Raw genomic sequence first — 25,543 nt, 5'->3', positions numbered from 1 at the left:
GTCTAATAACACTATGGGTTTTTTAAACTTGGAGTATGAAAGATTTGGACTTGAAAGCTGATTCAGATACTTAATAGCTTTGGATGCTGGGCAAGTCACTTAATTGAGCCTCTATTACTCAACTTTTTGTACACTGAGCATATAAATTTTTTCAGGGTTGTTGTATAAATCAAATTAGATAATGTTTTTAAAGTGATTTGCAAATCTGAAAATATTAGGTAGAAATCAAGTCAGGAGCTTCCAGCTTCTAGCCACTACAAACAGGGCTGCCACAAACATTTTGGCATATACAGGTCCCTTTCCCTTCTTTAGTATTTCTTAGCCCAGTAGCAGCACTGTTGGATCAAAGGGTATGCACAGTTTGATAACTTTTGGACCATAGTTCCAAATCCCTCTCTAGAATGGCTGGATGTATTCACAATTCCACCAACAATGTATTAGTGTCCCTGTTTTCCCACATCCCTTCCAACATTCCGCATTATCTTTCCCTGTCATTCTAGCCAATCTGACAGGTGTGTAGTGGTATCTCAGAGTTGTCTTAATTTGCATTTCTCTGATTAATAATGACTTGGAGCAGAAGATGTGCTTATTAAAAGACAAAACTAGCCTTCACACCCCCCAAACGTATACTTCTCCCTTCCAAAAAAATTATTTTATAATTTGATTCACTGATGAATGAAAAAGAATATTCCTTATTTCCTTTCTTTTTCTTAACATTAAAAAAAATAACTCTAAAGGGGAACAAAACTCTAAAACTTTAAAAATGACTTTATAATCTCATGCCATTATTTTGAGAACTAAATTGTTTTATCTGCTTAAATAATCCTATAACTGATTTGCTAGTTTTCTGCATTGTCCACTTGAGGTTATTGGTAACAACTGGACAAGGTCAAGCAGAAAGAGTCCAGAGATAGATAATATTGCTAAAGGTAAGAGATGATAGTTTACTAAGGTGGTCTTATTACTATGCTCAAGGCACGAAAGGCTTTTGTGCACAGTAACTGCAATCTTGGCATCTGAAAGCCTGAAAGACCCTGACTAAGCATGACTGTCTACAATGACCCTACTCCTCTTTCCTTCTTCCCTCCTCTCTAACCTACTTTAAGCCTCCCAGGACTACTAGATGCTCATGGAAAATAGTCTATTTCCATTGTGTTTTCTTCCTTCTATCTCAACTCCCCCATTACAGTAATCATTCAATGACCTAGTAGTTAAAGGCCAGGCCACCATCTCATGTTCCAGATTCCTTCTTTAATTCTTCCAATTCTCAGGATTATTCTGGGCAACAACGTGAATGTGATTTTCAGGGACCCCAATAAGTAACTATAGTAGTTGTTCATAGTGATGGTGATTGATTGGTAAGGAAAGTATATATGAGATTGAGGAAAAAACTGTTAATCACGGATACAAGAAGAACTAATTATGAGAAGAGAAAAAGAAATTTGGTTGTATAATGCTCAACATAGCCATTTATGCTTAACAATCATTTAACACAGTGATGATTTTAATTTTTTTATTTCATTATAGCTATAAAAATAGATATGTAAGGTTATTAGGTTCATTTGAAGTACAGCTTCATATATTCTTGATCTCAAAGCAGTTTTAAGTTCTCTCTTATTTTAGGTCAACCTTTTGACAGTTTGGTAAAGTCTGTGGACTCCTAGGATAGTATTTTAAGCTAAAATACAAAGAATTACAATAGAAACCAATTATATTGAAATATAGTTATTACTTTCACATCAGTTTTGCTATATTGTGATTTGGCATAAGAACTTATATGAGAATTTTGGGGGAGTTTTGCAGAAGTTGCAGATGAATTATGAAGGCTACCAGATGCCACAGAAAAAGTTTAGAAACTCAGAAATGCATAAAATATGTGTAGTATTATATAATATCACTATGTTTTATCTTTTAATACAATAATAATTCAGATTTTTGATCTGGTATGAAGAGAGGTTCAACACATTTTATATGTATTTTCCAAATCTCAGGGGTGTGCTGCTCCTTAATCCCTGTGATGTGGAAGGGATAATTGGACAATCATCAGGATGTTTAGCCAAAAAAACAAAAACAAAACCCAAACTATCAAACCCATTCACAGAGTCTAGTCCAACCCAGGAATTTAAATGAATAAAAACTGGTAGATGAAGGTCTTGAACTTGATTGTAACACAAGCAGATTTCTAGGCTATCTAGGGAATTTTGGCAAGTGGGCTATATAAAATTACATCTTTGTGCTATACGTGAATAGTATTTTTCATCTTAAATTATTTTTGTCATGGAAAGGATTTTAGCCAACAGATTTAGCAGTTGTGTAGTGTCCTCACAACATGAATAGCAGTACTGAACTGGACAAATATGTTAAAAATCATCCTTTTTTAGATGGTGAAATGGGACAGAATTATTAAGTGATATACCTTAAGTCAGATTAGAATTTAGATTGAATTCAGTGCTTTTGATATCAAGTTTGTACTTTTGATGTTGCTGCTTTGAGACTAAACCTTCTCAAAATATTTTCCATCAAATAAATACCAGTTAAGTGGAGAGTAAATAACTTTATACAGTACAATTGCTTGTCTCGTTGGTTCTGAATCAGTAATTTTTATACTAGATTTTCCTTAGTGAGCATTATGAGGAGAAGGATGTCACAATGAGGCTTCATTTAGGACTCGATATATATCTTTATCTGCTAAAATTGACCTAACAAGTCATCTGATTGATGCCTTATTTATAGATATCCTGGACAAAGTCTTACTCGAATTGTTAGACTTCAGTACTGTTAAAAACTTGATTTGCTTTCTATTATATGAGTTACACACTGCTTTATAATATAAACATAAGGCATTTTATGCCTTCTATATTCTGTTTGAAAATAAATTGGTTCAGATTAGTTAATCTGCTACTAGTAGGAAGGCTTCATTTTGTGAAGGCTTCATTTTGTGGCTTTTGGGCATGGATTGGGACATCTTTTGGTATGAACTATAATGGCCTTATTAAAAACTGAATTCAGTCAAATTCAATAAACATTTACTAAGCTCTTACTACTTCTGTACAAGGCATTAAACTGTGTGCTTTTATAAAAGTTTAAAGAAATTGATGATCAGCCTTGTCCATGAAAAACTTCGATTATCCAGGGGGTGAAATGGGATGTGCAGCATAGAATGGCCCAGCATATGGTAGGTACACAGATAACAGGAATAAAAGGTAAAGATTGATAGGGGCAGAGGCAATGGCAGATTTAGACAAATCTTCTTAGAAAATGTGGGAGAAAAAGAGTACATTTTAGCTGGTCTGATTAATGTGAACTTTATAGAGGACATGTCGTCTCTGGCACCTTCAATGAGCTTCCCTAATGAGGGAAGAGTTCTGAAAGATAGCTTGAAAGACAGTACATCCCAGGGATAGGAAATAGGTTATGTGTGAGTTCATAAGACAGGTGATTCTATGTCATGGTTAAGGAACAGTTGATAGTCCAGTTTTTCTAGAACGTACAGTTCATGAAGGAGTATTATTAATAACAATACTAGATGTGTGCAAGTGTGTGGCTAGGCACTACGTATAATAAATACTTGACAATTTTTATCTCTTTTAATCTTCACAATAATCTTGGGAGGCAGGGGCTATTTTTCCCCATCTGGGGGCTGTGAGAGATGGAAATAATAAAAAATTGAAATGGATATTTAAGTTCCTGGATAATTGGAATTAAATTGAGTATGAAAGAAGGAAGTTGGCAGAAATGGTGAGGTTAAGAGTGTTTCTAGATCATGAACTTAGTGTTGCTCATGCTGAATCAAGTAATATTAGAATGTCAATGTGGAGATGTTTGTTACACAGTTGTAGATGCAGACCTAGAACTCAGGGGAGAGATGACCACCTCTATATACATAAACAGCTTCATGCAATTTTCATGGTAAAACAGAAACATGATCCTGTCTCTTGTGATGAGGGAGGAATATGGACAATACCACCATATTCTTTTTTTGTTGTTTTTTATTTCCATGGCCTTCTACATCTTGTCTTTTGAACTTTCAGTTATAATGCTCTAAATTGTAAGAACCTAATCTGTGTTAAATTTTATGGATGTATGAAAGAAAAAAAGCTGCTGTATTAACATTGTCCTTTTATAATTTTCCTCATAATCTTTGGTAAGAATACCGGAATTTGATTTTCTACTAGTACTTATTAATGCATTTTTTTTCTTAATTTCTTCCTGTTTCATGTTTTACTTCCTGTTTTTCAAGAATGGAAGATAGTTTTAGGACATTCTTCCATGTATATTCAAAGGAGTTTGGATATTCTTGGTTCTGATGTATTTTTATTAATCCCTTTAATAATTCTCTTGCATCTTCTGAATCATCTACCCAAATGGACGTAAATTTCAAAATATAAATACACCTTGGTGAAAATGATCGATTTCCAGATTACCTGCTTACCTGTGACTCAAACTGCCTTTTAGGTTTGCCTTTATATTATTAGAAGTTCAGGTAATTTTATTTTGAAATGGTAGACCTCCAAAGCATGTTGACATTTCATTTGGTGTTGACTGACCTTTAATCTCATTGTCCATTTGGGGCAGGGCTTGTATGATGATTTACAAAGAATTGTGCTGAGGCTTTGTGCAACAGCTGGCAAGAAATGCTCTCTTTTCAAATCTCCTGTGTGGAAGAAAAAGTCTTTATATAGGTGCCAGGAAACTAGTGAGGAAATCTTGGATGTTCTTGGATACTCTGGTGGCTTCAACCATAGCTATCTACCTTTCCAGAGTAAGATGTATTATAGTTTCTCTCTTGAAATTGGGGATAAGACAGGATTGTTGTAGTTCTCACTTAAATATTATAGATTAGATTGAAATATGGTCAACGAACTAACTGCTCTTTGAGCATAACTTTATGGCCCTTCTCACTTGCTTCTCCCCATTTCTTTCCTTCAGAAGACTGAGTGTTCTAGATTTTTTCTGGAACCAGTAGCCTTTGAGTAGTTTGATAGAGTGGTAACTTATGTAATTAAATTTAAGTGTTGAAAGTTACCTACCTAGTTCATTCTTTCTTTGCTTTGCATAATAGTCAGTCTTCTCATTATAATGATATGATATCATCAATATTGTCTTCCATATTGGTCTGTACCTGTCTCTAGAAATGGTGTAGGAGGCTAATGAACCAAGAAAAAGGCTATATTTTCTGAACTAAACCCATTAAGTTGACCCTGCTAGAGTTGTGATCTTTTTTTGTTTCAGGGATCCCTTTGACAGTATGGTGAAAACTTATGGACACTTCCTCAGAATGATACTTTTAAATTTATAAAATCAAATATATATTAAATACACAGTAGAATTCTAAAGGAAGTTAATTACTGAAATGCCGTTATAGATTTTTTTTTTCTGACACAATTGGGGCTGAAGTGACTTGCCCAGGGTCACACAGCTAGGATGTGTTAAGTGTCTGAGGACAGATTTGAACTTGGGTCCTCCTGACTTCAGGGCTGATGTATCCACTGTGCCACCTAGCTGGCCTAGTTGTAGAACTATTAAATAAATACATTCATAATGCTTGGATAGGAACCCATGTACTAGTGGAAATATTGTTGAAATAAGTTTAAAAGAAAGGAAAGCAAATGAAAGAGCCTGGAGTCCTTATTGAGGCACTGTTTGTAGACAGCAAGTGAAGTAGCAGGAGCTAGACTGACTCTCAAAAAAGACTATTTTGATGCTAGAGAAAGTGACGCCTGTGTATATATAACTCATTTCTCCAAAGGCTAAAGGAGTAAACAGGAATTGTAATATATTTGTGATCAGAAGACCTATGTTCAAATCTTGAACTGCCACTTTTCCCAGCTTTGTGTCTTGTTCAAGTCATTGACATATTTGGGTCTCCATTTCCTCTTCTTTTTATCTCTAAAATGCTGTGACTTGGGGCTTCAGTGCTACATTTCTGGGTTTTTACTTGTGGACCATGTATGCTATGATTAAGTATCTGAGCAGAAAGGCCAGAGATGAAGCTTTATTTTTTTCCCCAAAGAGGAAATCATAATCTATATAGAATTTCAGGGAATTTTTGGTTGGTTGGTTGGTTTTGGGTTTGTTTGTTTTGTTTTTTTTTTTTTTTTGGTGAATTCAGGGAAGGAAGAATGACCCTAACCTAATAATTTACCACTGGGTAACTACACATGTAGCATTAACTTTGAGTTTGTATACATCGTTAAATTAGTTATGCCAAGTGGCTACATTTGCAAGAAAGATTAATGGAAATTTATGAAATAATATCAAAGACACTCTAAAATCCTCCATCTTAGAAGATGAATTGATGTAGCTCTTATAGTAAACAGAGAATATAGAAAAGATTATATATAGGTTCTCTTCATTGATGAGTCACTGAAAGGTTATCATGTTGCTTTTGGACTTTGCTGTATTCTTGAATGAAATGACTCAGCATTGGTTTGTATTTAATAGATTTATTGAGTTTGGAGACTGAATGATTCAGACTATAGTTCCCTTTACCTACAGCTTTCAGCTGGGTCTGTACTAAATGGAACCAGAAATATCTGGCATTTGATATGTGTTTGGTTTTAAAACATGAATTAATATTTGAATTATATCTTTATATATTTTGTAAACCTCTAGTTTACCAGTAGAATTAATTCACTGGACCAGTGAATTAACTCGGGTAGCTAATCATAGTTTTACCTTTGGAATATGTAACTTTTGTAACTTTCCAAGGACATGATCCTTGAGAAGATTATTGGAGTCATAAAGTTATATAGTTTCTGAAAGGGCCTGACTTACTCTAAAGGATTAATTTATCTATTAGTTGGATCCCTTCTGGTATATTGTAAAAGATTCTCATGTCTCTAGAGGGATAGCAGAATGATTGTGTGTTGAAACATATAACAGCATATTGATCATTTAGATTTTGGATCATGCACCATGGAATTAGGTGAGACCTAAGAAGTCATCATGTCCAATTTACTTCTTTTATAGATTAAGGAAAGATGGTAAACAAGTTAAAGTCACAGCCAACAAGTAGAGTCCAAGTATTCTAAATATATCCCAATCTCTTACTGTATCCATGTTTGTTTATTATTTATTGTTCACAAGTTTTCTTGTTATTTTTGCTATTTGGTCATTATGGGTCTTTTGAGGATATTCAATTAGCTGTTCAGCTTCAGATCTGTGAAATCTATGAGTGATCTCAACAATATGACTACTTCCTTCAAGTGATTATTTTATCCCTTCTTGTCCTGGTTTTCCATAAATTTTCTATAGAAGATATATACCTCTTGTGCTGGAGACTTTCTTCTGGTTCAGTTACTATTTTACAGAGAGCCTTGGGACATTTGGGCTTTCCCCTCTCTTATCTGTTACTTTCTTGATGTCTGAGCTGCCTTTTTATATCGCTCCTGTCCTTAAGGATTTCTTTTTATCCTATTTTTTCCAGTTTCTCCCCTTTAAATGGTGATTATTAATAATCCCAAAGATTAGCATTGGGTAAAAAGCCTTTCTCATATCTCAGGTGGTGTGTGTGTGGGTGTGTGTGGGTGTGTGGACACATGTACTTGTACATACTATAATGACTTTGAGTAGCTGTTATTTTTTTATAGCAACTTAAGTTTTGCAAATGTTCTCATTTGACCCAACAATTCTGTGAGGTAGGTACAAGATACAGTTTTAAACCTTATTTTACTCATTTTTGATATTCACAAATAATGTTAAATGCCTTTTGTAATTGTGAGTTTATATTATGTTTGCTCTGAGGAGTTTGTGTAAAAATAACAATGAAATTTCTGAGAATAAAACTTAATTTTTTACTATGAACTTTAATAACAGCAAAAATAAGTTTTGTATAAAATCGTTTAATTAGTAAATGAACTTACAAAATTCAATTGGTCTTTCCAATTCTGATGAAGCTCTTAACTATTGTTGATAGTTTTTTTAAATAACATGAAATAGTGTTGGCTTGCACACACAATAACTATTTTCCCATTAAACTGACCACATAACAAGTAGGTGGTAGAGAGGACTAGGCCTGGAGTCAGGAAGGCTTGAGTTCAAATGCAGCCCCAGATTCTTGTGAGGTGTGTAGGTAAAAAAACCAGACCCCAGATATTGTCAATGAAGGTCTTTTTAAAGTCATAATCTTTCCTTTTGTATCCTTGGTGATGACCTTTCTCTTGGAGAAACCATTTCTGACCCATTCTCCTGCCCTTCCTCCAGTCCATCAAAACTAAATCCTGTTGCTGACAGCTTCTGGCTGATTGCCTTGTTATATTTTATCAGGATTGAGTCTTTTGATTAGCATTGACATTATTTTAGCATAGAATATTAACTTTTTTTTAACACAACAAAATGTATATTTGTGATATATTTAAGACAAATGTTATACATAGAAAAAAGGCACTTCTTGAAACTTTTAATTAAAGGGAAAGAGATTATAAATACTTTCTATGGTCTTTATAAAGTCATGTATTTTAATCTAAGTTGTAGGTATAATATCATTATCATATAAATAGTATCCAAATAAAAATAAATTTGCTAAGGGTTGGGAAAATTTATTACACAGTTGTCCAGGTGTTCTTTCAAATTTTGTAACAATTTACGATAATTGGCTTATGTTAAGGAGGCTTGAAGTCTATTTCCACTATAAGAAAGTTGTTTACCTTTTAAATATTATTTATTATTTCTGTCATAAATACAATTTAAATTTTGCTGTTTTACAAGTATAAAATCTGCACAAAGTTGTTATAACACAAGGAACATGAATATACGTGTTTGTGTACAGATATACTTATGCACTGAAGAGGTTGAGTGCATGTTACAATAAGGAACAATATTTGAATGATTTTATATGATACAAGTTGCAGAATTTGACAAAATAAAGGAAGGATGGTGTTTTCTGCTTAGATTATTACTTAGCAGATGTTTTTAATATTTTAATCTTCTATGAAACCATCTTTACTTGCCAACCTGGAAAGTTTTGCTTGGTTTTTGTTGTTGTTGTTATTGTTGTTTTATTCAAACTTATCAAAACAACTTAGGAGTAGAATCGTGAGTCTTTAACTTGGCCATTTTTTAGACATATTCAGCCCTATTCATCCAGAAGCAAATATGAAAGAATTTTTGTTCAAGAATATATCTTGGAAATGAAAAAAGTTTAGTAGAAATATGTTTATGCCTATTAAACAAAAGATAGCATAAAACATATTCCTACTTGTATTCCTGGTGGCTGTTGGGGAAGGATAGTGTAACTTCCAAACGAAAACCATGATGCATCCTGTATCCCTTCTTATCAAAGTGAACCATTTAGATTGTTCTCTTCCCAATAGTCACATACAGATTGGGAAGCAGTGTTTCTAAAAGTAATTGTCTGAACGGAATGAAAACATTAACATTTGAAATGAGATACCTCATTAATCTGGGGTCAAAATTTAGGGAGTAAGCTTATCAGTACAATTGAAGATGATCTAAACTTGAATGTATATATGATCTCATTCTTGTGTGTACAACAATAATGAATTTTGCAACTAAAGCCAACCTCTTTAAAATGTGTCAAAAAATTTTAGATACATCCATCTAACATCAGAATAATATTTAAAAATCAAAACATGTGCCCCTGACTTTCTAAACAAAGGATATTGAACATAGTTCAGGTCATGATTATTAAAATCCATTGTTTTATCGCACTTATGGTCTTCTGAGATATAAGATTGTCCCCTCATAAGATGGCTCTGTGCTCTTTTGTTTTAAGTATTTGTGTGTAGAGGCAGAGCATGGGGTATTAGAAAGAGCTTGAGGACCTGGCTTTGAACCCTGAATATGAAACTTATTTGTTGTAGGACTCAGGGTAAGCCACTTTGAATCTCAGTTTGTAATCTGTTAAACGAGAAAATAATACTTGAATTCTTTCTCACACCAAATTGTGAGGAAAATATTGTATTAACTTGGAAAGCACTCAAGAAATATGAAATCTGTTTTAGTTCTTTTATGAAAAATTTGTTACTTTGCTCTTGGTTGTCACTTTATGTTAAATAGGTTCAAAGTAAAAGATTTAGAGCTTCTCTAAATTAAATAAATAAATGAAATTCATTGTAGTGTGATATAAGGCAAGTATGAAGATAAACATAACAAGGTTAGATTGTGCAGTAAATGTGATTAGTGTGTGACTGTTTTTGAGGAATTGAAAAGCATTTTAGAGATCATAATTCTATTTTAATAAAATTTTCCCTTTGTTCATTGTCCTTTTTGAAATTGAACCCCAATTAATAAATAAAGGTTTTCCAAGACTCTCCTACCAGATCTGTTGGTTCGTATGTTTTGACCAGTCATTTATATTTGGATTTTTCTTGGCTCTTATTGATTTTGATTTTTTTCTTTTTTCTTTTCTAGGCAAAGTCGTGCATCTGTCATATGTGTGGCGCCCACTTAAATAGACTCCATTCTTGCCTCTACTGTGTCTTCTTTGGCTGTTTTACAAAGAAACATATTCATGAGCATGCAAAGACAAAGCGGCACAACTTGGGTAAGTTGCCCTCTTAACATCTCTAAATAGAGACTTGTCTGTTTTTCTAAGTTCTCCTTTCCTTTGAACTGTAGTATGAAGTTGACAGTTTTCTGTTCAATTCTGTCATTCCTCATACATCTTCTTTCCCAAAAATAAGTTCTATAGTGGGTCATTATTTTTCTTTATTTCATAATACATTGTGTCCTCCATATAGAAATTTTATGAATGTATACTGAAATAAAAGAACAAGAGTTTAGAAATGGAGAAGTATTTAACATCTTAAGCACATTTTTTTCTTAAACAAATGAAATGTCAAAATTTGATGTTTGCTTTGGGGTTCATAGATGGAAAGGAAAACTAATGTAGGCAAAATCAGTAAAAGCAATTTTTAAAGCTTGGCACTTAAACTATCAGTGTCCATTTTGAGTTGTATGTGTTTAGAGGATTTTTATTTGAGTTATATACATTCATTAAAAATCATAATGCCTTCATGTGGCATCAAGAAAAACAGCAAATTTCATATTCTGTATACCTCTTTGTAGTATTAATATATTCTTTCAGATTCTTATACCTTCATTTTCAGCTTCTGTGAGATGTTAAAATACAGAAACTTGGAAAAAATCTTGTCTTTAGCTTGGAGATTTATATTGACATGGTATAGAATGCCAATATGCAAATCTTAAATTTATTCTCTGTGACTGTTGCTACTTAAAATTCTCTCTCTTCCTTCTTAGGAACTTATTTGATTACTTAACATTGATGGAAGAGATTCATTCTTTTAAGAGTCTGATTTGATAGATTTAATTTATTTTTTAACTTGATAGAAAGAAAAGAAACTTATCCAAACAGGTTGCTGAGAATGTAGTCTTAGCTGGTATAATTCAGTGTTTATAGTCTTCTTTAATGAACACTGTGACAATCTAATATTTTTCTGTCAAATAGTTACCATTAGAACAAACAAAATATGGTCATAGCTCTAAAATTATTAAATAGATTTATAGAATCAATAAAACATGTGCATGGAAAAAAATCTTACTACACAGAGTAAAAATCCAATATGTGAGTAGTGAGCCTTTAAATGAGATTTTATGAAACCAAGTGGCTGATGTTTTTTGTTTCTGAAAGAAATTTAAAGAATTTAAGGCAAATAGATCATCTGCCATGTTTACATAAGGTAATTAGTTTAAATCTTTTTTCTGGATACTGAGTATCTGCAGTTAGTATCAGATAGTATTTGGATATCTGTAAATTGACACAGTGTGTAATTAAAACAACTTCTTAAAGGTAGGGGAATCATAGTTGTAACAGATTTTTTTTTTTATTTTGGTAGACTTTATGCTTAATAATTGAGATTTTTTTAAAAGGTATATATATATATATAAAATGGCCTTTGTGAGTTTCTCTTGCTGAAAAATTATCATTTTGTCAGAATTGAATCTCTCTGATTTGTATAGTTGATTTTCAGGCCAATATTTGAGGTATTTCCAGCCTGGTAAATGATTTGTTAATGCTTGTTTTTCTGCCAGTATAGCCTTTAAAAATTTAGGTCCACTTCCAAATCACACTGTAAAGAACTTTTAAAGAACTTATAATGAGTTTTCTTTTTTTTCCCCTTTCTTTTCCCCTTTCTTTTTTTCCCCTGTTTTTAAATTTTATTTATTTAATTATATTTTCCCCATTTACATGTAGAATATTTTTTTAATAATTTAATTTTCAATTATTTATTTATTTGCTTTTTTGCTGAGGCAATTGGGGTTAAGTGACTTGCCCAGGATCACACAGCTAGGAAGAGTTAAGTGTCTGAGGTCAGATTGGAAGTCGGGTCATCCTGACTTCAGTCCTGGTGTTCTATCCACTGCGCCACCTAGCTGCCCCTTTACATTTGTTTTAAAAACTTTTAAGTCCTATATTTTCTCCCTTATTTTCACCCCCAGCCATCATTAAAAAAATCATGTGAAGTTTTGCAAAACATTTCCATAAAAGTCATGTTGTGAAAGAAAACATATATTTAACACCCTCTTTGCCCTTTCCTTCCCGCCCCCCCCCCCCCCCCCCCCCAATAAAAAAACAAAAAACAAAAACCCAAAAACAAAACAGAGAGACAATCAGTTTCTTCTTTGAGTATGGATAGGATTTTTCACCATAAATCTTTCTGAATAGCTGTGGATCCTTGTATTGCTGAGAATAGCAGAATCATCCCAGAACATTGTTATTACTTTGAATACAGTACATTTCACTTTGAGTTCATAGAGGAATTTCCAGGTTTTTTTCTGAGCATATCTTGCTCATCATTTTCTATAGAAATGATGTAATACTGATGTAATATGATATTGATATAATAATGATGTAATATAATAGTAATACTTTATGATAGTCACATAGCACAGTTTATTTAGCCAGTCCCCAATTGATACACTCCCCATAATTTCCAATTTTTTGCCTTGAGAAGAGAGCTGCTACAAATATTTTTGTACATTTGGGTCATTGTACTTTAAAAAAAAATATCATGCCTAGTAGTAGTAGTATTGTTAGGTCAAAAGATATATATTAATTTACAGCCCTTTGGGCATTAATCATATCTTTTGCTCATTTATCAATTGGGACGTGGTTCTGTTTTTGTTTTAAATAAATTTAACTCAGTTCCCTCTAAGTTTGAGAAATAAGATCTTATCAGAGAAACTTGATTCAAAATTCTTTTTGCAATTCCTATTGCTAACTCTATTTCCTCTTTCTCCCTCTCCCCCAAATAGCCTATTCTCTCTTTCATCTTGTCTGTCCTCAAGTGTTTTGTTACCAACCACTGCCTCCTCTAGTATGGTTTCTCTTTTATCATCATCTCCCCTTCTTGTAACCCATTCCTCTCAGGTTAAGGTAGATTTTTATATTCATATTGAGTGTCTGTTATTTCATCTTCTGGCCAATTCTTATGAGAGTACAGTTCACTCACTCACTCCTCTCCCTTTTCTCCTCCAGCATAAAAGCTTTTTCTTGCCCTTTTTTTTTTTTTAAATGGCAGATGATTTACATAATTGCACTTCTTCCTTTCCCTTTTTCCCAGTACCTTTTTGTTCATCTCTTAATTTTATGTTTTTTAAAAGATATTAGTCCTTCATATTCAAGTCATACTTGTGCCTTCTGTTTATACATACTCCTTCAAACTTCCACAGTAATGAGAAAATTCTAGTGAGTTACAAGTATCATCTTTCCATGTGGGAATGTAAACAGGTAAACCTTAAGTCCTTTATGTTTTCCTTTTCTTGATTACTTCCTTATGCTTCTCCTAAGTTCTTTATTTGAAAATCAAGTTTTCTATTCAGCTCTGATCTTTTCATCACAAATGCTTGAATATCCTCTATTTTATTGAATGTCCACGTTTCCCTCTGAAAGATTATATTCAGTTTCTTGATTGTAATCCTAACGCCATTGCTCTCTGGAATATCACATTCTAAACCCTCTGGTCCTTTAATGTAGAAGCTGTTAAATCTGTACTTGAATTTTTTCTTTTTGGATGCTTATAATATTTTCTCCTTGCCTTGGGAATTTCAGAATTTGGCTATAGTATTCCTGGGAGGTTTTTCTTTTCTTTTTTCTGTTTTGTTTTATTGTATCTTTGATTTCTCATAAAGTTATTAGTTTCCATTTGATGAATTCTAATTTTTAAGGAATTATTTTCCTCAGTAAATTTTTGTACCTCCTTTCCTATTTGGCCAATTTTGCCTTTTAAGGCATTCTTCTCTTCATTAGCCTTTTGCATTTTTTTTTTTGCACCACTCTCAATTCTTTTCTTAATTTTTTCTCTATCTCTTGCTAGATTTTCACATTCCTTTTTGAGTTCTTCCATAGCCTGAGATGAATTTTTTTTTTCAGGCTATGAATGTAAGAGCTTTGACTTTATCTTCTTAGTGTATGTTTTAATATTCCTTATCACCAAAGTAATTTTCTGTGGTCAGAAACTTTTGTTTGTTGTTCTCATTTTCCTAGACTATTACTTGGCTTTTAACATTTTGTTAAAGTAGGACTGTTTGCATGGTGAAGGGAAGCACTGTGAACCCAAGCTTCTGGGGTTTTGTGCAGCTGTTTTCAGAGATCATTCTCAGGATCTGACCACAAGCACTCTTTTCTGCCCTGGAATTATTAGAACTATCCCAGTCCCACTATGTGATGCTGAGGCTGGGACTTCATTGTCATGGCCTGTGCTGGATTGTACAATAAGTTGCCACTCTGTTCCACATCCCTTTAATGCTGACCTTCCAAGTCCTCCTTGATGTTTCTGGGCTGAGAGGTCTGGAAACCACCAGGACTGCTTGCTGATTCAGAGATGTCTACACTTGTTGCTGCTTTACTGGGGTGGGCCCAGGGCTAGGGCTGGCATCAGGGCTGCATGCTGGACTCCCACCCTAGTGTCATGGGCCTCTTCTGCTGACCTTCTAAATTGTTCTCAGCCAGAAAATGTTCTCCTCTTGCCTTTTTGGGTGTCATGATGCTCTAAAATTATTTAGAATTGTCACTTAAAGGAATTTTGAGCAGTTTGCAGTAGGAATTGGTCAGGTCTCTGTCTTTACTCCACCATCTTGGCTCTGCCTCATGATGGGTTTTCTTGGAACATTCATTACACAGTTTATTTTGATAGGTCATCTTTTGTGCCAAGTACTGCAGTAAAGGGAACTAGGTTAAAAAGAGATTGTTCTATGTGTATGTGTATGTATTTCTAGAATCAAACTGAATTTTCATTTGAGTATCATTCAAGTAATACTACAAAGTCTAGAAGTGGGTAGAATATTTTTTTTTAGATGTTGCTAATATTTTCCTCAACAAAAATCAAGGTGCTATGTAAATAATTCAGTACTATGATGAAAATATATTGATAATAATATTTAATAAGAACATACTAGTAGTCTAGAATATTTGAAAGTAATGAAAAAATTCAGCAAGAACTGTCCAGACCAATTCTCTTCCTAATTTTATGGTCTTGTGCTTCCTATGTGAAGAAGATGCAAACTCATGAGAGGCTACATATTTGGGATATAGTTAATGTAATTTGATGGGTAATTAGAAACAGAATCTGACAAAAAATGTTGCATTATGAGATAATCAAGTGTGAGGCATTTTGTTCCTTTTGCTTTCCTCCTAGATTAATTAACAAATAATTATTGTTTTGTGTAAAAATAAGGTCCTTCTCAGAAAAGTACAGCTAGAAGTTGAGAAATGTGGTCAGGAAATTAGTGACTTCTAGTCAATGAAGTTACAGATAAGGATTTCATAAAGGATGCAGAGGACAAATTCAGCACATTTGTGTGTTGTGCACACAACATTGTACATTGTAAAGATGATACAGTATTTATCTTTAGGGAAATAGAGAAATGAATATTGAAACAAAGGAGGAAAAAGGAAATCCAGAGACATTGGTTATATTAAAATAAATTAACTTTAGGCATTTTTGAGACTCATTTCATTTGTGGGGATATTTCCATGGTTTTCACAGATAGCCATTGCAGGAAAAAAAAAAATAATGACCTTTTGGGCCACCTTCTGGTAGTGAGTCATGCAGGACGATATTCAGATGTGAGACACAGACAGCATCTGAACCGACATAAAATAAGACTTTAATGGAGGTATCAAACTTAATTTGTTATTATTATAATGGAAGGAGTCAGATTTTTAGTAGTAATACTGTAGAAAACTAGTTTATGTCCTTGACTAATAGTAATAACAAAAGGCAAATAATTTTCTTTTACTGCAAAATGAATGAGTATTATAATTTAGTTGTCCAATGTTCATAGATTCATAGGATTTAAGAATTGGAAGGACTTCAAACAGTTATCTAATTCATCTCATTATAAAACACACACTTCATTTGGTCTTATAACCTTCAAAGATTTCCAAAAATTGGGAACCTGTCTCCTCTGCCCATTCCACTGGAAGATGGTTTGTCTAAAAAACATGTCAAAAAAATTCCAGTAGTAGTTTTTAGGTGTTTACTTTCTACCAGTGCTACCTTACATGGGCAGAAAGCCATCTGTGTCCTCAAGAATCTAGTTGGGAGGGAAAGGATGTGTGTGTGTGTGGGGAGGGGGGCGGGGGGGAATATAATGATACATGTCTGCAGTATGAAGTGATATAGCTAGTTTTTGAAAGAGAAACACTAACATCTGGAGGAGAGGGGATTATTATAAGATAGATGTAGGTGATAACACCTAAGTTCAACTTTGAAAGAAATCAACAGTTTTAAGAGGTGGTGATTAAGAAAGTATACTTTGTGCTTGGGGAGGCAGCTGTACAAAGGCAAGGAAGTGGTGTTTCCATATTTGTTTAAGACTAGGCTTCTCAAACTTTTTCTACTTGAAACCCCTTTTTTCCCCTGAGAAATGTTTATGCCACTCTGGGTAGATGGGTATATAAAATAGGTATACAAATCAAACATTTACTGATAATAAATCATAATTTTTTGACTCCCACATTCAGTTACTTGGGGGTTACCATAATTCAAGAAATTTTGGTTTAAGGAACAGTAAGAAAGCCAGTATGGTTGGAGTATGTTTGGATCATGGAGTGAAATGAAGGGGATATATTGTGTAATAATATCTTGGAGCCAGGTTGTAACAAATGAGTCTCTTTTTGATCTTAAAAGAGGTCTACAAGAACAAGAGAATGACTGGGGCCAAACCTATTTATCAGGAAGATCACCTGGACAGTTTCAAAGATTGGAAAAAGATGTGAATTGAGGCTAGGAGATCAGTGAGAGGAGGCTGTTGATGAGACCATTGAAAACCTGGTTTCCTGTAGTGGCTGTGTGAATGGAGAAGAGGAAATGGATGTCAAGAGATAGAGAAGTAGAATCAACAAGACTTAACAACTGATTAGATGTGTGGATGGAGTAAGGCAGTCAGAATGAGTCTGAGGTTTGCAAACTTGCACTTTTAAATTCAATGAGTATTTATTAAGTGACTTCTGTGTGTCAGGAACTAAACTAACTACTGGGTAAAATTGAATAAATAAAACATTCTATTTGCAAAGAGTTTATTTTCTGATAGAGGAGACAATAAGAATATAAGTATACTGAAGAAATACAAATAAATACAAGCAATAAATAGAAGTTAGTCGACAGGAGGTTGCTAGAAATTGTGGAGAGTAGGGAATAAGAATCATAGAACGTGGTATTTGAATTGTGTCTTGAAGGAAGAAGAAGATTCCATGAGGGGAAGGAGAAAAAAGAAGCAATAGTAAGTGTGACAAATCTAAGAGTTTCCTACATAAAGGTAATGATTGAACATATGGGAACTATTAATGTCAGTAAGAATATGTAGAGAGAAGGCGACCCAGGATAGTCTCCTTGTGGAAAACCTACAGTTAGGGGCAGAATATAAATAACAGTGTAGCAGAAGAGACACAAGTAGCAATAGGAAGGAAAGAAAACAGGGAGACTAGCCAAGAGGAGAATATAGTTTTTAAAAAAAAAAATACTACAGAAAAGTTAAACATCATTGAGGAGGGGGAAAAGTGGATTTGGCAATTAAGAGATCATTAAATTTGGAGAGAAAAGTTTTGTTATGTGACAATGTTTTAAGGGTATCCCCTTTACGAGAAGGAAAGGAAAGGAAAGGGAGACAATGAATTTAGATAGAAATTTCTATTTTTAATTCTGAAAGAAAATTGTAGGGTGATAATTTAAGTAGGGATGTGCCACCTGTGGATTATATGGTTTATACCTTCCCTCATCTGAACTACTGCAGTGTAGGGGAGGGAAAGTTTTAGGGGACTTAGGATTCAGGCGGTACACATTGATTTGAGTACATTCTTTTGCTTTCTATATACACTGCTGTAAGAGCTGGATGGATAATAGATATTTATAAAAATATACTATTTCAGTCAATAAGTATCAGTTAATTCAGACTTCTTCCTTCAGGTTTTTGTAACCAAAAAAAAAAAAAGTAATAAGGTCTTTCAAAAGTATAGATTGTGTGTGGGTGGGGTGTATTTATAGGCATAATGGCACATGGGACTCAAGATTTATCTTTAACAGGTTGTCCTGATATATGATATCAATACTCTTTATTTGAATGCATATGCTGTGTATTTATTTTTGTTTTGTTATGCCTGTGGGTATCATAATAGGTTTAAAATATTCAGGTAATATGATTAAAGATTTTAAAACAGTTCACTCATATGCCTACCTAGATGATTGAGATAAGAAATGTTGAATATAAATTTAGAAAATTTTTAATGGATTTCTTTTTTCATTCATTGATTTTTATAATAATGCAAAGGGGATAAGTGATTTCTAATGTTTATTTCTGAAATCTAAAACTGATTCTTCCCTTCTAAATCAGGTTGCTTATGATGCTCTCCATTTTTCTATTCTTTGCACATTCATTATTTTGGCACACATAGTTGGGAGGGTGAGGAAAGTTCCCATCATCATTAGCAAAACAGATGGATGGGTTTGGCCTTTGAATATAAGATGTTTAAGTGGGATGAGGAAAAAGATATCTTGGAATCAGGATAGGAATCTCTGAATTACAGGTAAAGGTAAACACAGCTTACTCTTGAATGGAACTGCAGTTTGTCCAGAAGCACATTTTGAGAAGTTTATGAATGAAAAGCTGCTTCCATTAGCATTCTCATTAACAACAGCTAGTCAGTCCATAAAGTATGTCTCCTATAACAAAAAGCTTAGTTTGTCCTGATGTGTCTGTTTGTTTTTCAAATAGGAATTATAACTTTGATGCTCCCAAGAAAAGTGATCTTTATTCAGCAGCCCTGCCCACATACACATTTCATATCTGGCTTCTAGCCACACTGCAGAGTCTGCAAAGACTCTTTGGGGAAGAACAGTCTTATGAATTCCTATCTATTTTTTAGGCCTTGTTTTTTAGTATTTGTTGTCTCAGGATTCAATTTCTGACCAGATGGAAAGAGAAGCTGCCTCGAAATGAGGGAGTCATTCTCCCACAGAATCCAGGGTCATCTCCAGTCGTCCTGATCTGTATCTTGCCCTGGACCCAAATGGGTCGATAAGGGAGGCAGGTGATCTTGCACATCCCTCCCTCACTTAGATCCAATTCCCTTGCGTGAATTGTCATCACCTCCATGAAGTAATGCTCCTCTTTGAAAATGAAGGACAAACTACAACAACAAATAAAGTACAAAAGTCTAGGACAGCAATGGAATTTAACAACTTCATATTTAAAACCATTAAGTCATTTCATCAGATTTTATTGATATTTAATGTAAAATGTGAAGGCTCGATTTTAATTTGGAAATATTGAATGAAGGAACTTTTCAACAAAGAAACCTGTGATGATTAAAAAAAATTAACAAATATAACTGAAATCCTATAAGCCGCTCAATTCTATCTTGTTATCTCTGCTGCTGCTGTTTCTACAAGAAAGCACAATATAGTTCTTTGAAAAGTCACTGTATATTTTTATATTGTGACTTTTAAAAACTAGTTTCTGCTGGTCTAATGTTTGTTGTCATGGGAACTACAGCAGAAAATGTACTCTGAAGCTGGCTTTTAAGAATTCTTCTATATTTCAGCTGCAACTAGCATCCAAGTACTGAAGATAGTGTTTTTTCAAACACATACTAGCTTGAGAAGTACCAGAACTTCTTATTCTTTTTCTTTTTTATTTCATTATTTAGGTGGTTTTTTTTTTTTTTTGACCCAATATTACTTTTTTTTCTTGCTTAGATTTTTTTTAGTTTTAAAATTGTGTGACCTCTTTTGTCCAAAAGGTATGCCAAGTTAATCTGTTAGTTCATTTATTATTTGCAATGTTATATAAGCTACTAAGTACTTTGAATTTTAATACATAATCCCCTCTAAATCAAAATTAAGCTCATGAAGTAACATAAAATAGCTACTTTAGAATCAGCTGTGTAATTGATAAGAATCCTGTAAGTATTTTCAGTTAAAGCTGAACCTGATAGATCAAAGTAAATGTTGAAATTAAAACTTAGCAATGAAATAAAAATGTCACATGGCACATTCTTTTATTCTACATACTCACATGATTAGTAAATACTTTTCCACTAGAGGGCATATTTCTCATGTGATATGACAATTATAGTTCAATTTCTCTTTAAGCTATTTTTAAAAGGATGTGTGCTTCCCTTTATTTTATTCTCAACTTAGCAGCAAAAGAATTCAGATAAACAAAGGGAAATACTAAGGAATACCTAATGAATGGTCATACGTAAAATTGTAAACTTCAAATTCCATGCATTTTATTTTTGCAATATGTAAATTTTGTTAAATAATGACAAAAAATGATCCTGATTGTTTCTTTGTTACCTCTTATTCTTTGTATTTTATCGTGACATCTTTTTATGCATTTGCTATTACTTTAAAAATATGAAGTGCTTATTGTGTGTACTCTGATTCTCCTTTCTTTGCATTACTTTATACATGTCTTTCCAGATTTCTATTTTTCATATATGTCTGTCATTTTTAAAGAACAATAGTTTTTCATTATGTTCCAATACAGTTTGTTCAGTCATAGTTATTTATCCATGGATGACATGATTTTATTATAAATGAAGCTCCTGTGAAGACTTTTGTGTGCATAGGTTTTTTTTTTCCTATATATTTCTTTGTTTTTTCCATGTGCTAAGTGATTATACAGATAAGAATTTTTTCCTTGAGGTTCTAAATCTTAAATTGATTCTCTAAAAGTTCCATTTTTCCATTTTATAAAAGAGATAAAGCTATTAACTTTCTTTAACTATAAATAGTGGCATTTTTCAGTGTGTTTTTTCGAGGTCTTTAAGGACAGTCACAGGAATGTCTTTTTTAAGAACATCAAGGATGAATCCTGAGAAGAATAGCTTGGAAATAAGAGTTTTAAAAAAATTTGAGGGGCCATCTACTAATTGATAATCATCTGTTGCTAATGAAAATGTGTGGCTTTTTTTTTTTTTTCCAGTGTTGAATGTTGACAGTTTAATAAGAAGTTTTGCACATCTTTAGAGTTCTTTAGTCCTTCTACAATGTCATAGCATAGGGGAGTGAGGTCTTAGATTTTCTTTCTTAATAACTGTTGTTAAATTATGAGGCAGTGGGGTCAGGGATGATATAGATAATTGAAATCTGCTTTTAAGTCCTACTTTTAATGACTAATTTCATTTAGCCATACCTAGAGTTGGGAAGATGATTGTTGAAATCCAACCTCAGATGTTTATGGCCATGAGGAAGTCACTTACCTTGCTGATTGTTGTTTGATATCCTTTTTGTTCAAATTTGGCTATTATTTAAAATGGCAGATTTGCACTTCATCTTTCTGTTCTGCTCCCAGATTTTTTAAAAAAAGAGATGTACACAAGCAGTTCAATTATGACTATAAAGTGTGCAGAGGAATTAGTATGTGGATAATGAAAAAATCTACTTACTCATGAGTAATGCCATGAAAATGATAAGTTCATAGTTAGAAAGTTAATGACTTTTAATCAATAAATTCAACAAAGTGTCTTCTATTTTGTGACAGATTGGATATGTGTGGCAAGAGTGAATGAGGTATCTAGGCTAGACAGATATGTAATACTTGCTGAATGGCTATTATCTTCCATACCACTGCCAATTTGCTGTTGCTAAAACATAGGCTCTACCTTTGTTACTCCTATAACTTGGAGCTTTTCAGTGGTTCTCTGTTATTGCCTCTTGGATTTAAAAACAAAAAAAACTTATTACCCCGAGATAAAGAAAGCACTATATTAGACTCCCATTCACCTTATACTTCATTCTTACTTCATTCATATTGTTCTCCTTTACACACTCTCCATTCTATTCAAAATGGCATTTTGGTTGTTTCTTGTACTTCACAGTTTTATCTCCTTTCTTAATGCCATTGTAAAGAAAGTACTCTATATCTAGAATGCACTCCTTCCTTACCTCTTCATGGACCCTTAGCTTCCCTCAAAGTATACCTGAAGGCCTACCTCCACAAATGAGGCCTTTTTAATTCTTTCAGTTAGTAATCTCTTGTGTGAAATTATTTTGTATAATATCTTTGTCTTTGATTATCTATGAACATACTGCATTCTTCCTTTTGAATATAAGTTTCTTTGGAGTGGGGAATCTTTTTTTTTTTCTTCCTGATCTTTTAACTCAGCGTACAATATTCTTTGTTTACACCATTAATACTTACTGTATTGTCAAGAATTTTTTTTAATGTACTTTAAGTTTGTTAGGTGATTTTTCTAAAGGTTTTCTATACTACTTTCTGTTTTTCCTATATAATAACCTGATGAACATTGAAAATATGTGAAAATTTTGCATTTAAGTATTATTCTTTCACATAATATAGGAATCCATAAGAGAAATTTGATGTTATTTTCCCATCAGAATGTCAAATATCAAATTGTCTATATTATCATTAATAAACATTTATTATATGCTTTCTTTGTGCCAGATGCTGTGCTGTCAACTGGGAATGTGGAAGCAAAGATATAGTCCCTACTTTTAGGGAGTTTACATTTGAATGGGGGGGGGAGGGGAGAGACAGTATACATACAACTTAATTTGTACAATTTACATCGTAAATAGGAGGGTTGTTTAGGGGGAAGATAAGATCCTAATTGGGAGAGATGAAAGGAGGTGAGAAAGGCCTTGAGTTATATCTTGAAGAAGGCTAGAAGAGATAGGTGAGGAGGGAGGGCACATTCTTGGTGCAACCAATGAAAAGCCATGGAATTGAGGGGTAAAATATTGGATTATAGAGTATAAAGAGTGTAAAAATGGGGCATCTAGGTGGTGCAGTGGATAAAGTACCAGTCCTGAAGTCAGGAGGACCTAAGTTCAAATGTGGCCTGAGTCACTTAACACTTCTTAGCTGTGTGACCCTGGGCAAGTCACTTAACCCCAACTGCCTCAGCAAAAAAAGAGAGAGAGTGTGTATGTAAAAATACTTGGAAAGGGCCAGAGCATAAAGAATTTAAAAACCAAACAGGATTTTGTATTTGATCCTAGAGGGAGCAGTGAGCCATTGACAATAAGGGAAGTAACATTTTTAGATGATGATTGCTTTGGCAGCCAAGGGAAGGGTTGGACTGGAGATTTGAGGCAGGGAAACCCACCACCATCAGGTTATTGCAATAATACATTTGTGAGGTAATAAAGGCATGTCCTAGAATGGTGACCATGTGAGTGGAGGAGATGAATATGTAGATGTATTATGTGGAAAATGTTGTAAAGGTAGAAACAGCAGAATTTTGTGACAGATTGGATCGTGTGGCAAGAGTGAATGAGATATCTAAGGTAATGCAAAGGTTGCAAAACTTGCATAACTGGGAGAATTATGGTGACCCTAAAGTAGTGGGAAACTTGGGGAGACATATTGAGAGTCAAGTTTAAAAATGCCCAATAGATACTTGGTTTTATAAATATTTCAGAGAAAGCCATGTGGTTTGGCCTTGGAATCAGAAAGATCTGAATTCAGCCCAAGACACTCACTAGCTATGTGACTCTGGGCAAGTTCCTTCTTTGTCCGTCTTAATCCACTGGAGAAGGAAATGGTAAGCAACTTTAGTATCTTTGCCAAGAAAACTCTATTTGGGGTCATGTGGAGTTGGGCATGACTGAATGAATGAATATGATAAATACTTTTATAGCTATTTTCCATTGTGAAAACAGACTAAATGTAACCCATTTTGCTCCCAGACTCTCTTTCCCATTACAGTGGTGTTTTCCTTCTTTTTTTTTTCTTTTATCAGAATGAGATTTGTGAGTTCTATTCATGTTTCAAATCTCTAGATGTTAATCCACAAAATATGCTGCTTTGTTTGGTTTTTTCAAGACCTGGTTTTCCTCCCTCAACTAGGCTCTTAAGTGCATGGGCCACTCACAAACCCAATCCCAAAATAGATTGACTTGAAAGGTTTCACCAATTCTGTTTTTCTGAGGATCCTGTCTTCCATGGGGACTCTCTCTATTTGTGTCAGATTTACTGTGAATGGAGATGGTCAACTTTAGCTGTGTTGTACCTCAGAACTCTTTAATTTATCTAGCCAAGCCACAGCTGTTCTGCTCATTCATCCCCATTAACAAGAATGGGGGACATGGTGGGAAAATGTTCTTAATGTACTCTCATTCTCCTTCTTCCCCATTTATGAAATTGACCTCACCAGAGGAACCAGGGAAAAGCCTCATCTTCATTCTCATGGATTTATTTTTCTAGTATCATAGAATTAAAAACTGAAAAGGGTTCTAGAGGGACTATTAAATTCAATTGTCAAAAACTCTTGAAATTGTATAATCCTGTTATTGTAGTTGAGGTAGATCTAGGAAATTACTGCATAAATCAATTTAAAATGAGTTTACAAGAAGTATATACTATAATCTTGTGAGGGTTTGTGGTTTATTTGGTGCTTAAATGTAGGAGACAGTCTTGTTATGATATGATAATAGGCCATGGGTTTTGTTAATTTTTGTTTGTTAAGGGAACTTTAAAAAATTCCCTATCTTTGAGAATGACATTACAGTAAATTAGGAATTACTAAAACTTCTTTTTCTACCTAGAAGGGAGGGGAGAAAAATTGCTAGGGAGATGTTATTAGGAGACATTTTAAGGGAACTTTTTTTTTTTTTTTTAATAGTGTTTTATTTTTCCAAATACATGAAAAATAGATTTCAGCACTCATCTTTGTAAAACCTTGTGTTCCAAATTTTTCTCCCTCTCCCCGTTACCCCCTGAAAAAACATCTGGCAATCTGATATAGGTTAAACATGTGCAAGTCTTGTAAACATATTTTCATATTTGTCATGCTGCCCAAGAAAAATCAGATAAGTAGGGGAAAAACCCAAGAGAAAGTGAAAAATCCAAGCAAACAACAACAAAAAGATGAAAATACTATGCTTCAATCTGCATTCAATCCCCATAATTCTCTCTCTGGGTGCAGATTGTATTTTCCATCCTAAGTCTATTGGAATTGCCTTGAAACACCTCATTGTTGAAAAGAGCCAAGTCCATCAGAATTTATCATTGCATAATCTTATTGTTGCTCTGTGTACAATGTTTTCTTGGTTCTGCTCACTTCATTCAGCATCAGTTCTTGTAAATC

At 33.6% G+C, this 25,543-nt stretch overlaps 1 protein-coding gene across 3 annotated transcripts in view; it reads left to right on the top strand.

Annotated features, from left to right (window-relative positions):
- Positions 1-25,543, top strand: part of USP22 (ubiquitin specific peptidase 22) — a 245,338-nt gene that overhangs the window by 80,580 nt on the left and 139,215 nt on the right. Inside the window, exon 2 of one of the 3 annotated variants that reach the window (XM_031940391.1) lies at positions 10,375-10,507. In XM_031940391.1, coding sequence (XP_031796251.1) covers positions 10,375-10,507 — 133 coding nt within the window. Of the gene's footprint in view, positions 1-10,374; positions 10,508-23,375; positions 23,742-25,543 lie in introns of those variants that run through there. The other 2 variants (XM_031940376.1, XM_031940382.1) reach the window with 2 other exon arrangements.

This window comes from Sarcophilus harrisii, chromosome 1, assembly GCF_902635505.1.
Source record: "Sarcophilus harrisii chromosome 1, mSarHar1.11, whole genome shotgun sequence".
In the NCBI taxonomy this organism is placed as follows: domain Eukaryota; kingdom Metazoa; phylum Chordata; class Mammalia; order Dasyuromorphia; family Dasyuridae; genus Sarcophilus; species Sarcophilus harrisii.
This window is presented reverse-complemented; position numbering and strand designations above follow the sequence as displayed.